We start from the raw sequence: 13,858 nt of genomic DNA, 5'->3' as shown, positions 1-13,858 counted from the left end.
AAAGCCCTTTGCCATGTCGTCTAAATAGCACTAAAAGTTCTTCCACTGTATTAGTGGTCGTTACAGAAAGGTTAGGTTTTAAAATCACCAAGAAATCATCAACATACCTAAAAACCTTTTTCACTTTTGCATCGTCATTATTCCCCCCCCCCCCCCCCCGGTCCCCGTCGTCGTTATTCAGTCGATAGACGAGCAAAGCCAGGTCATCGAAAACGAAGGCGAAGGCAGCGCCACTTTTCTACTCACTACAAACGAAGGCTTATCTGCAGATTGTAAGTTGGAAAAAACTTATAATGTAAATAATGTTACTGCATTTCAATAGTAATAAAAAGACCAGGAACAGCGTACACTAGTAGAAGGTCACGTGGTAGACCTCATAAATACGTTCATGTTTTTGCCGCATGGGGCGCCAAAGGTCATTTTTCGCGACTTTTAGTGAAGAATTAAAAATATAAATCCATGTTTAATGAGAAAAACAGGGCCCGTTCTAGCCAATACGATAGACGATCTTTCCATCCGCGGGCTTATCTCAATCGATGTTCTGAGCGGTTGTCTGTCCCTTTAAGCGGAGTTGCTGACTACTATCGAGTACGACGGACGCCTTGAACGCATCATGGTTTCAGAGACAGCATGCGCATACGTACGTAGCGCATTTCGAATCCATTGTATCCGCAAGAAGGGTTTACTTCCTCATTACCGCGCAGCCGCGGAAGCGCGAAGGTGAGCTTTCTTATTTTTTGTCCTTGCACGACCGGCGCCACCGCTACCGCGGATGCACGGAGGCGAGTGCCATCTAGCGGTGGTGCAATCAGCCGAGCGGCTCACGCGGCGCGCGTGCTCCGCTGTGATTGGTTGGCAAGGCAACAGCCAGGCCGCAGGCACGGTCACGGAACCCAGCGAGGTTCGCAAGAGCTTCGTTTTTAAAAGTCAAGCTGACTGCTTCTTGCAGTTGCTGGAAATTAGCTTTCTCGATCAAATGCACCAATTTCATTCTAATCGGCCCAACAATTGTCTAATAAAAGCATTTGTGTGTTTTACATCAATTTGAATCGGGAAATAGCAATTCACCCCGAGCTAAAGCTTCCTCTTAATATGGACAACGTTGCGTAGGCGGTTAAGTAGCTAACTACGCTGTAATTTAGGAACGCACCCGCAGATGGGTAGTTGCCGAAAAGTAAGCAGCAGCCATAGTCAACGCCAAAAAATGCGTTTCACTGTTGCCGACATCACTTATCGCTGAGAAAGAAATCACAAGTTTTTTTAAGCTTTGAATGCTTCAACTGTTCGACTGTGTGGTAATACCTTAAAACATTCGTGCTCTGCGCGATTTTATTCCAATATACTTCTCTGCTTTGCCGGTGTTTCCATATGGTAGATATATATTTAAACTAATAATAGAAATGTCGATGGAGTTACTGAGCCGGTTGCAATACGTCAGGGCAAAGCCAAGCACTCCTACATCGAATTGGCTTATACCCCTGTCACACGGCACATGTCATCCGCAGCGAATGAGATTACGTGTCAATGCCATTGGCAAGTCATTCGTTCGATGTTTACGGAATTACGCAATGAAACGACAAACGGTACCTAATCAATGCGATAAGTATACGCTTTCAAACGCATAATTATCAAACTATCGCGACAGTCTGATAAAAGACGTATTAAGGTGAAACAATAACATAACTACCTAGACCACGCGACGGCACGCGTGGATATACTGGTGAGAGCCACAAATAGTGCGTGTTAGTAGTTTAAAGCCAGTAATAACGAAATCTGCAACGAAACTGGATTGAGTGAGTGGGCGTCGCTGCAGCTGGGGAAGAGCAATTCTCAGAGTCCCCTAACGGTTTCCATGCAAACTTCTGCAGACTTCAGTGATGTCTATCAAGACTGCATAATTAACTAAAGTCTGAATTCGAAAAGTATACACTTGTGGGGCCCCAAAGGCCACCTGGAACTAAATTTCACTTTGGCTGAAGTTTAATAAATTAGTAGTTTATACTACTAAGGCAATCTTGGCGAAGCTGTGGGGCTGCACGTAACTGCCTACTTTTCTTGGTAGCAGCATTCATATAGCTCCTAAGTGGACGACGGGGGCACCTCGTGGTCAACATTCCAACATGTAAGTCCCGGCACGTAGAGATTTTTCGGTGCTCTACGGGGAGCCTCGGGCGTCGCCTAATCTCGGAGGATATGTCGGTGAGCTGCTCGTTCAGAGCCATCAATCGCCTTTCGGTGAGTGTTTTTTTTTTCAGTTTCGGCATCAATAACGTCTACTTTTGCGAGTCTTTCCTAACGCGTCGGCTCGTATTTCAAAGGTAAACATTTGCGCGGAATCAGGTCTATGTCAATGAGCTATTTGAAACGGTTTTTTTTTTGCGCTCCAAAATATTGTTGCAGCTGGCCTTTCGAAGTTCTCGATATGAATTAATGCTATGTATATGCCCAGATAATGGTTCACGCTTCATTTGTCCAAAACAGTATACTTACAATCGCAACGTAGCTGCTTAGCTGCTCTTTGTCCGAACGTTCGCTGAAACAGTCGATCGATGACAATTGAAAATTTTCTAAATGTACTTAGCAGGCAGTCATGCATGTCGTCAGCAAATATCGTTGACGTACCATGTTCACCATAATTGGGGCAACAATAAGTGGAAGTTATACTCTAGACACGGCGGTTTCAGTGACCGGTGGCGCTAATTTAATGAGCTAATTGGTTCAATAGCGTAGTCGTGAGTAAACGAGACTGCTGATGCCGATGGCTACGCGGACAAAGACAACAAACAAAGGCTCGCATAAGACGTGTATTGCACGCGACGGCAGGCTGCATCTACGAAGCCGGTACCCCGCCGGAGCTTTTCGCGGACGCGGAAGACGGAGCCCGCGTCGAGGACTCTACCGTCGACGACCGTTCAGTTGAAGACGGCGTTACGAACTCTGCATCAGGTTCGACTGACGAACTGTGGGTCCTCCTGGAAGTGCCGAGTAGCAACACCGGCGACGCTGAGCTCTCCGCGCCGCTATCCGCCGCCGATTCCGCGAACTCCGTAGAACTCGACTTCCGCGAACTCGCTGGCGATTCCCGTTTGGATTGCCGAGAGTATCTCGGCTGCTCCGACGCTTCCGTGCCGGCCGGCGTGGACTTGGGCGAGGCTGTCGACGAGCGGGCCCTCTTCTGCGGCGTGCCATGCGTCCGGGTACTCGACGCGGGGGCGGCTTCCGGCTCTAATTCGGTAGACCAATCGCCACCTGCATCGTCGTATGGTGGGACAAGCAGGGCGGCGTGAAGCGTGGTGAGTTCGTCGTCCGTCGCGTCGGTCGCGCGACCGACGGGAATCCTCGCCGGATTGCGCGGGAGCGAGCCGACAAGCGTGGCGAGTGCCGCGTCTTCTGTCGCGTTGGCCGTGTCGTTGGCGGCGAGGCTCGTCGCGTTGCTCGGGCCTAGGCGCGTGTCCCGAGCCGGCAGGACGTACCACAAGCAGACCATGCCGAGCACGATGATCAAGATGGCCAGCAGGCCCATCGGGAAGAACCATATGTTGTCCCTACAGCGTGGCCGCGCAGAGAGAGAGTGAGAGGGAGAGGGGTTGTTAGGGGTGGAGGCGACATCAACTGCTGCGGACACCATAACTGCCTCGAGCAGTAGGGACACAGCAAATGATTGCGCGATACAGGGGCGACCATCAGCTGGCCTCTGTCACGAGGAATTACTGACAATTTTATGCAGCTAGCGTTTCACGAGTGTCTAGGCTAAAGCAGCCCCTCACCGGTTGGCAGGTGCGGGCACTGCAATGGGTCAAGCGTGGTGCGTAGGCCTCGCGCTGACGATCGTGTCTGCAATGTAACCAACCCGATCCATCGCGCAAAAAACGACTCAAATTCCAAACAAAACTCCGCGTGCCCTTCATCTCCAGGGAGCCCCGCTTCCTGTCGGTGAATGAATGTAGCGTGTATAAACGCGTCTACGTAAAACGTACTGCCTGCAACGTCACCATTTATGGCCGGTGAATTCTGTAAATCATCCAATGCAGAACGCGCCGAACCACCAATGAAAGTGCGCTGTTTTCTAAAAAGACGAACAGAATTTAAAAAATAAAGGGAAGGTGGGGATTCTGACGTGGAAGTAACGCAGCTCCTCGGATACGGTATGGGAGAAGGCCAGAAAGGAATGTCGCTTAATTGCGGACACTAGCCGAGGCAAAGAGAGAGAGAGAGCGCGCCTGCATGTGATTGAAGTGAAGCTCGCCTTCTAGGAGCATGTCGAGTCGATCTTTCAATTATCCTATTTCCTCCAACAATGATTTTTTAAATACAAAAGCAGAGTTGTGCGGCACTGCAAAATCACAACCCAATTCTCAGCAAAGCTGTCTCTTTCCATCAGTTGCAATGAGAACTTCCACTTGCCTGTAACAAAATCCCATAATTTAAAAGGTTGGCAGTATACAGGGTGTTTCAGCGAACACTTTCAAAAATTCTTAAAGGTTGCCTGTGGCAGATAGCACAATTCTAGTTCATAAGCTAGTTTACTCGAAGAGGCGGACACTACTTGCACAAGAAATGGAAATGCATAATCGAATAATTAACAGAAATTCACTAATTATGTTTTTAACTAATTACCTGATGGCCCATATTGCAATTGACAAATTGAAGCCGTGGAGTTCGCAAGGCGGATCCACTTGGAACGAATTCTCGGGATGACACCAGTTTCCAGATATTAATTCCCGAACTTTGCGGAGAAATGCATTGGCGTTCCAGTTAGGTTCTTAACAAAACGTCGCTTTATGCATTGAAACACAAAATTAACTGGAACACCCACGCATTTCGCCACAAAGTTCGGGAATTCATATCTCGAAACTGGTGTCATCCTGAGAATTAATTCTCAGTGGATCCGCCTTGCGAACTCCACGGCTACAATTTGTAAATTGCAATATGGGCCATCATGTAATTAGTTAAAAACTTAATTAGTGAATTTTTGTTAATTAGCCGATTATGCATTTCAATTTTTGTGCAAGTAATGTCCGCCTCTTCGAGTAGACCAGCTCTTAAATTGGAATTGGGCTATCTGCCACAGGCAACCTTAAATAAATTTTGAATGTGTTCGCTGAAAGACCCTGTATGACCGGCCCATTTGAACCGTTGCAGTCATAAAACTATTCCAAGCATTTGTTAATCAATATGTACAAAAGGCAGTCTTTCATCCACGCAAATTTTGCTTCGCCAGAACAGTGGCCATAATATCCCCTCCGACCTTTTCTCTCCAAATTTGATCTCGATTGCGTTCATATAGTTCTCTCACGGCGCTCTCACGAAGAGTCTAGCAGAATAAGCGAGCGAGCCGGAGCGACCTTGCGAACGTCACAATGTCCTATTCCCGCGTGACCAACTTCTGCGTCATGATGTCACGGCAAAGTCACCTCATGGGAAGCGGAAACCAGCTGTAGAAAATCTAATGTAATAAATTATTCAGGGCCCTCTGAAGATTTCCAGTCTTTGTCTAGTGTTTCAAGGATCCCGAACCTTCATCTAAAGCAAAAAATGAAAAAAAAAATTATGTCCGTACTCCTTTAAACGGCATACCGATCGCCAAGTTTGGTCAATGCAAACAGACGAGCGTGATCGTAGGATCACGTGATGCGTAGATCACGCACTGGCCATCGTACCTGCAAATTATTACACCGATGTACTCCACGGTCCAGCGTTCAAGATGACACGTAACCAATAGTAAAGCTAATATAAATGGAACAATTCTCCGTCTTTATCGGTAACAGACGGCTGAGATAATCAACTGGGTGTACTATCACGCTCACTACGTCCATAGCAACACAGGAGCCCGTTAATGAAAGAGCTCTGAGACTGTATCGTAACGCCGACACACAAAAAAGTTCGCCTCGATTCCACCCTGTGAAAGTGGATGTAGTACCACCACTCCAACTGACGTTAGACGACTGTACGCAAGCACCACCAGACAAGCAGTGGCGGTGGTGGTGGTGGTGGTGGTGGTGTACACGTGCGTGCGCACGCTCTCCAACAGAGTCCGATGAGGGGCCTCTTAAGTAGAATGATGACGATATATACGGGTGTTGGCGATGGTATATATATGCCCCAAAAAAGTCTAACGCCTTAAGCAATTATACACGCACCAGCTCCAGATGTATATCATCGACGGTCGCCGGAGTTCGTCCCTCGTGTAGTCCGAGGGCAACACCAGCGGCGACATCATGGGTCGGTTCAGGGCCGGGGGCCATGCGGGCGAGGCCTCGGTTCCGGACTCGCCTTCGCTGGTCGGGGTGTCCGCCCCAGATTCCGGCGTCTTGGCCTCGTTTTGCTTGGTTTTCTGGCTCGGAGACTGGTCCTTGCTGGCCGTGGAGCCCTTGCCTTTCTTGTCAGACTTGGCCTGTTTTGGCTTGCCCATGCTTCAGGTGGAGCTCGTTCTCGTGGTGTTATTAGTACTGTGCCCTCGAAAAACCAAATGGCCTCCGTCTCGGGGCCCTGTGCTTGTTTCCGATCAGTGGCACTTACCCACTACGGGGAATTAGGCAAGAAGCAGGCGGTAAAAAAAAGAAAATGAAAAATAAAAATATGAAGCAATACAGAATACCCGCAGAACCCATCCCACGATAAATGGCGACGTTAGTGCAAGCAGCATTGGAGCAACAGAGCGACACGCCATATTGCCAAATTATTCACCGCTGTGTAGCCGACTTCTTCAATTTTCTGCTATCGACATTTTCTTCAGTGCTTTTCAACTCGAAGCTCCTGGCTCAATGCACGCTCTGGTACAATTCTGCTCACTTCGTTTCTTTCTCCACACTCAGCTACTTTTGATGCCGATTTTTTTTTTTTTCACTTGTACTTGTTCCCTAGTGGAATGGAGCAAGCGACTCTGGGGGTTCCACCATGAATCGGGCGGTGAAAAAAACTCTTATTTTTTTTGTTTAAGAAAGTAAAGTGAAATAAAATAAGTATCTTGCAAGGGCTTCTCTGTAGATCACTGCTTCAACTTTTCGTTGCCGACTCGTTGCCTCTTGTTCTTCTCGTCTATCCAGGCACTTACCCTGCGACCCATACCCATTCTGGTGGATTGGTCAAGAATGTTCACCCACCCAGTGTCACCTGCCCAGTCGTGCCTAACCGATGACCCAAGTTGTCTATTTTGGGACACGCAACGTAGGACATATCCAGTGGCCCAAGTTGTATATATATAGTCGGGTACGACTTTAGAAGACAGGAGAGGCCCCGCCCAGTTGACCGAAGCGCCGCAGCTAATTCCTCCGCGACTAAAGAAATAGTCCCGCTCAAGAAATTGTGACTGCTGCTAAAACGCATATTTCTCGGTATAAATAAGATTTTTATACCTTGACGAGTGGTGGGGTAAAACTATCATGATGGAAATGCTACAGCACATGCTGGATCGCGCGAGAAAAATAACTCCGTGTCTTTTACAACGCTGTGCGTCGTCCGCTACGGAGCAAGCTCGACGGCACCGGGCGTTTAATTATAAAGCAGTCGGTGGCTTAATAGCATAAGATTCATAATGTCACGAGTTATGTCACGAGTTATAATTATAATGTCACGACGTTGAGTCCTGAAGTCGCGGCTCTGTTGTGGACGTTTAGCTGGTAGTCTTCTCCGCAGCGTGTTCGATGGAATGCACGTGTGACGCCTCGCCCTCCCGGTGTAGTTATTCCTCTTCATTTCCGGGCTGGAGCGAAATGCCGCGGACTCGTTGTTCTTGCTTTGGTCCGGCGCCACGCACTGTCTTTGAGCGGTGCTTCTGACTCGGCCATTCGCCAGCTCTTTCTCGCAAGGATGGAACTCCCTTGGGCGTGAACGGCTCGCTGCTGCCGGTGAAAGAGGAGCCAAAGCCGCTCACCACAGCCGCACTGGCCTCCAGGCTGCTGTTGTCCAGGTCTGCAGAGCCGAAACGGTCCCCGAGCAGCATAGCGGTGATGTTTGTGGTGTTGGCGATGTCGTCGACGTCTATGGCGCTACCGGCATCGTGCGCTTCTTTCGCTGTGACACTTGCTTCTCTGAGAATGTAAGTGAGAGCCACCATCGCTGCCACAACGAATGTGATCACGACGGCTGTCATCTGCACGAACCACAGTGTGGGCCATTGTTGGCAGTTGGCGCCAGTGACCCGGGAGTTCCTCGAGCGCCTGCGGAGCCTCGAGAAAGAGCGGCCCTCGCCCCGCCGCTGCACCGTGGACCGCGAGCAACTTCCACGCAGCTGCGTTTTCGATTTCGACCATCCTTGACGCCGCCCTCCCTGGAACGCGACCTCGAACTGAGAGCCCGACGCCTGGTCGCTCCAGAGGGAGCCGCGGGCTTCGCGCTGGGTGAGGGGGACCTCGTCCTCTTCGTCTCCGCCGAACGTGATGCGTTCACCGCCCGAGAAGTGGATCTTCGCCTTGTGCATGATGGTCAAGTCAGCCTTGTCTTCAGAACCAGGAAGCAGCAATGGTTCAGGACAGCGCGCGCACACCAGAAAGCCAAGCCGTCGTCGTCGTCATCGTCCAAGCACCGACCACAGGATCACCGCTCGTGACAATATATACTTTTTGTGTGTTTGCACAAAGTCATTTTTTAAATGTGTTAGGCTTATTTTTTATATTTTTTTTTGTCTTTTTTTCGCGGTTGCGAACCTGCAATCTCTTGAGTTCGCGCATGATCGCTCGCGGCATTCCGTGCCAGTTTTCCGCCGTGGAGCCCAGCGAGGTGACATCGGAACGCGATCCTTTGCTGCCGAACGAGCCTTGTGTTGCCTCGATGACCACACCACCAAGGAGCCTCGGCAAGAACAAGAGCGGTCACATCTTGAACAGCGATTCGCGCAACATGATCTTCTACTGCTACACGTTTTGGCGTAACAGGCAGCCTGAACGCAGCGTGGAGGACACGAGCAAGTTTGGCGCCGACATGCTCAGTGTCAGCGAAAGGACTGTGTTCAGGGTGAGGAAGGAAGTTAAAGCTTCACATTTTTCGGGTGGCAAACTGATTACGCCCTCGCGAAAGCGCCCACGCAATGCGGAGAAGAGAAGACGCAGCGCGAAGTTTGACAGCTTCACGTTGTGCGCGCTGAGGTCATGTGTGCATGATTTCTTTCGCCGCAACGAGATACCGACGGTCGAGAAGATAACTACCGAGTTCTCGGAGCGTATGCAACTCCCATCACTAAGGCGGTGTACTGTGCGTCGCCTGCTTGCCGAGATCGGCTTCAAGCACGAAAAGAGAAGCCGCAACTCGCTGCTTATCGACCGGGATGACATCACCGATTGGCGGAATCGCTACCTCCATGATGGGGAGCGCTACCGGGCGGAAGGCTGAAATATCTTCTACCTTGACGAGACATGGGTGACGGCGGGACACACTCAGTCGATCGTGTGGACAGACACCGTGGTGCAGAAGCGCCGACGTCTGTTCGCTCGAGCAAATGGCCTGACGGCGGGTCTAAAACAACCTTCTGGGAAAGGTCAGCGCCTGATCGTGACGCACATCGGCAGCGAGGATGGCTTCGTCGACGGCTGCTTGGATGTATTCCGAGGCCAAAATACAGGCGACTACCACGAGGAAATCGACGGCAATCGCTTTGAGAGCTGGTTCAAAGAGGTTCTGCAGAAGTTGCCAGCTGATAGCGTTATTGTTTTATACAGTGCACCTTACCATAGCCGGCGAGAAGAGAAATTGTCGACGACGGCCTGGAAGAAAGAAAAGATAGAGGAGTGGCTCACAAGCAAGAACATAGCCTTGCTACGTTCGGCGACCAGCGGGGGCAGCGATCTTGGAAGTATCTCCTGATTACCTGCGACGAATCGCTTCGGGAGGTTGAAAAACGACCCGCCGGGAAAGATCAGCGGCGACAACATGCCTCTACACCTTTCAAAGAGTACGTGCCACGACACTAGGAGGAGAGGAGATCTTTCAAAAGGGCCTCTACTACGACGCTTTCTCACGGCCGCTCGACAGACCAGCTGGCCGCCAAGGCCGTTCTCCATACAGACCCGTCGATGGCTGGCCTATTCCAGGAACAACAGACACGTCAGTTAAAGTCAGGGGCGAAGCCACCTGACTACGAGTGTCCCCTCCTTTTGTGGGGGAGTGAGCAGTGTGTGCCCGAGGGCACTTCTCCGAATGTGTTCGGGAAACGAAGGCGCCGGGGGATTATGCGCACTCTCGCCCTCAAGGCGGACCCTTCGGTGACTCTCGACGCTCCGACTGGAGGATGGTGGGACCGCAGCTTGGACAGAGGGGGCTTTTAAGCGCACTTTTGCGGGCCATCGAGAGTGCTCTCCCATCTGCCCTGAGATGTAGCAGTGCTTCGATCCAGTGTGCTTCGACCCAGTCATGCTAGACTGATGAGACGTAACGTCTTGTTCTCATACTTCTCATGTAAATAAAGTAAATAAACCCAGAACTCGTCGTTCTCGATAAGAACCTGTTCCTCCCTTCAACAACGTCTTCAACGTGGATGAGGCGGACGACGGCGTCGGCCAGCTACCACTTTGGATATGCCCGACTCCATCTCTTAAAACTGCTGGCGAGGCCACGACTCCCAACTCCTACAACTGGTAGCAGCGGCGGCTAGAGAGCGACCCGATGTTTGACGTCGGACTCGGATAGACCACGACTCCCAGCTCCTACAACCTACGGTGAAAGGATGATAAAGAAGCAGCTGCTTGAGCGGGTGGCATCTGTAAAGTCACGCTTTCTCAGCTACATCGTAGACAACACAGCTGTAAGGGCCGGTTTCATTGTACTTAGGCTCCCGCCGTACCACTGCGAATTTAATCCCATTGAGCATGTGTGGGCCATGGTCAAAAGTGGCATCGCTGCGGACAACAGACTTCAAGCTGTCCACAGTCGACACCATCTTGAGGGAGAAAATCAAGCAGGTAACGGCGGAAGACTGGAGGAAGAGCATTCAGCATGTGATGGACTTGGAGGCAAAGTTCAGACTTGACATGTCTGAGAGTGAGCACATTCAGCCCATCATCATCCAGCTGGGTGAAGATGACACTGAAGAAAGCGACTCCGACTGCGAGCTGTCTGGCATTGAGCCACTCGACGAAGCATAAAGGTTTCTTGTTAACGAAAGAACAGCCCTTTAGGGCTACCAAAATTTTGCCGGTGGGTTCGCAACCGCCAACCATCCATTCCGTGACCTCTCAGATAAATAAGCAGTTCCATTTATGGCATATTCTTTATAATAGAAACTATATTCTGATAAGCAACGTCCTGTACACATCGCGCTCCATTTAAGAAGTGGCATAGAAACACATTTAAATGCTGGCATATCTGAATTGAAATACTACTGTTAACCCTGGTTATCGTTGGCGGGCTCAAAATGCTCATTCGGGCAGCCACCGTCGAGTTTGACGCGTCCCATAGTGAAATAGCAGAAGTCAGAGCACGCTTTATGGCTCTGTTAGCAGTCTGCACTGGAAATCAGTCATGTCATAGCCAGTGCTGGTGAAATAGCAGTAGACAACACGAAACTGATAGCCACTGTTAGCAGCTTGCACGCCAAAGCACATTCATGTGGTTGCATTGTTTATTTTGTTATCTGGCTCTCACAAGTAATGCAAATAAGAGAACAAATATAAAACTTCATTAGCTTAGTGAGGCCCAAAATGCCCATTCAGGCAGCCACCGTCGAGTTTGACGCACCCCATAGTGAAATAGCAGTAGTCGGAGCACGCTTTATGGTTCTGTTAGCAGTCTGCACTAAAAATTGAAGTGTTGTCATAGCCAATTGTTTTTATTTATTAACCTGACTCGGGCAAGTAATGCGAATGCAAACAGAAATATTAACGTGATTAACTTTGCTAGCATTTTTCTGTCATATTTACGTACCGGAAAAATGCTCAGCAAACTTGAACGTGTTTTAGTGAGTCACTTTGGTCATTACAAGCCGTAGGCAAAGTGAGGGACAGATTCAGACATTGATATTGGGGAAGTAATATATGGTGAAAGTTTCAAAAGCTCTCACAGCACTGCTTCGCTGGACTCCATTCACTAGAAAACTGCGTTTGTAATGATGAAAGCATCAAGGCAGGATGTGATACCCCACTGCACAATGTTATATATGTGTACCAACACATGTGACGGGCAGCAAAACCACCTGTTTATTAAGACTGAATGCAACAACATAGCAAGGTGCTGTTTCACAATATGGCACCTTTTCATGTGCACTTCTGGCAAGCTGCCGTATTCACTGATGCATAAACACATTAACAGGGGTAAGAGACGAGGTAACTGTGCAAGCCACGTGATGTTTTTCACATTTTGTATCTGTCAATGTTTCTGTTGTCACAGCTGATAGAACTTTCTTTGGTGCAAGTTGGTTAATCACGTTGCGGCAACAGCACAAGGAGCAAGGTCAGAATAGTAGGAGAAAACAATTAAAGCAAGATGGCAGACTGATTAGGCCAGGTAGACGAGAGAGAAAGGCTTTAATGACATCGAAGAGGCCAGCCCTGCTATTCACAGGACTTGGTGCTTTGAATGAGACGAGTTAATGAAATTGTAAAGAAAGACGTGGCGGCAGCATGCTTACAAGAGCAAACGCAAAAATAAAAGGACAGAAATATGAATAAACGCATACACACACGGAAGCACTCACATGAACACAAACGCGAGCGCGAAAACTAAGATCTGAAATACAAAAAAGGGGAAAATAACAAATATACACAAACACGCAAGAAAACACGCACACACATTTAACGCAGACGCGAGTAGAACTATTAGGAGTCAGTTCACAAGCAGCTGCGCCTACATTGTCGTACTTTTTTTTAATGTACATATTGGCTCTGTTGCCTTCACTGTCATAGGAATTCTTTAGTATATAGCGACATATCACGACAAAGCGGAAAGCTGTGTTGTGGGAAAGCAAGTCGAGCGCTGGCAGCACAACTTATGCGCGATTGTGTCACAGCTGGCATTCTACAGCTGACGCGTGCAGTGAGCGAAGAGTTCTAAGCCACACAGGGACGCGAATTCATGCCAAGCTCCCTTGTAACGGCACCAGTGTATCAGCCATAATTTTATATTAGCACTGAGGCTGATTTTCAGGAAACAAACACTGCTCTCAAACGCCTGACCGTTAACAATCCAATGACATTCGCTCAAGCAGCGCGTGTTAGTCACTGATTGTTAGCATTGGTAGAAAGCAATCAATCGACGGTGCTACACAACACTCGAACGACGCTGCTAGACGCTCGGCTATCTTGTCACACTGCTGCCAACGATCGGTCGTTTGCACGCTGAGCTAGCAGCAACGATTCTTTGCGTTGTAGGTTGCTTTCACAAATATTTTCTGTTGAGAAACTCCCAGGTTGGTTTCATCCGCGCACGCTTTTCTCATTTATCCTGGTAATGGTTTTGCTCCATCACTTCGCCACGTCCGACGAGAAGCGCAGGGGCACAGTACACAAACACACCCGCCGCTCACAGTAGGTACCAGACTTTGGCGAACTCTCCTCGTCGTAACTTCACTTAGGAGCAAAACAAGACACCATGGAACAAACACGCACGATGTTTGTTTGCAGCGGTATGTCACCGCGGGATCCTGTTTCCAGACGAAGCGCAGCGCAGCGTCACCGATGTTCGCTGCAATCTTTCTTCGCCGGCTCACGGCTCAGAACAAACGCACGCGGCACAAATTGTGCATCGTAAGCTCACAATAATATTTCCGGCATGACAAACCACCACAAGCAATTCGAATTCACTCTGACGAAGGGAGAAGCACAGAGCTGACGCGACTCGACCCAGTCCGAAGCGAGGGCGGCCATGTTAGGCATGTTCTCCGTCGGCGGGGACACCGGCCGTCCGGCTCATGACGTCACCTAAAGTGCGCGCC

The 13,858-nt window shown here is 49.4% G+C and overlaps 1 protein-coding gene across 1 annotated transcript; it reads right to left on the bottom strand.

Moving 5' to 3' along the window:
- Positions 1-2,796: 2,796 nt before the first annotated feature.
- On the bottom strand, positions 2,797-6,429 carry LOC125940707 (sialidase-like). Its single transcript, XM_049657174.1, has 2 exons — positions 6,141-6,429; positions 2,797-3,545 (listed from the first exon to the last, which is right to left on the bottom strand). The coding sequence occupies exons 1-2, from the start codon at positions 6,410-6,412 to the stop codon at positions 2,831-2,833; spliced, it is 987 nt and encodes a 328-aa protein (XP_049513131.1). The 5' UTR covers positions 6,413-6,429; the 3' UTR covers positions 2,797-2,830.
- Positions 6,430-13,858: the final 7,429 nt, after the last annotated feature.

This window comes from Dermacentor silvarum, chromosome 10 (genome assembly GCF_013339745.2).
Source record: "Dermacentor silvarum isolate Dsil-2018 chromosome 10, BIME_Dsil_1.4, whole genome shotgun sequence".
Lineage (NCBI taxonomy): Eukaryota > Metazoa > Arthropoda > Arachnida > Ixodida > Ixodidae > Dermacentor > Dermacentor silvarum.
The sequence above is the reverse complement of the archived record's forward strand: the minus strand, read 5'-3'. Positions and strand labels throughout refer to the sequence as shown.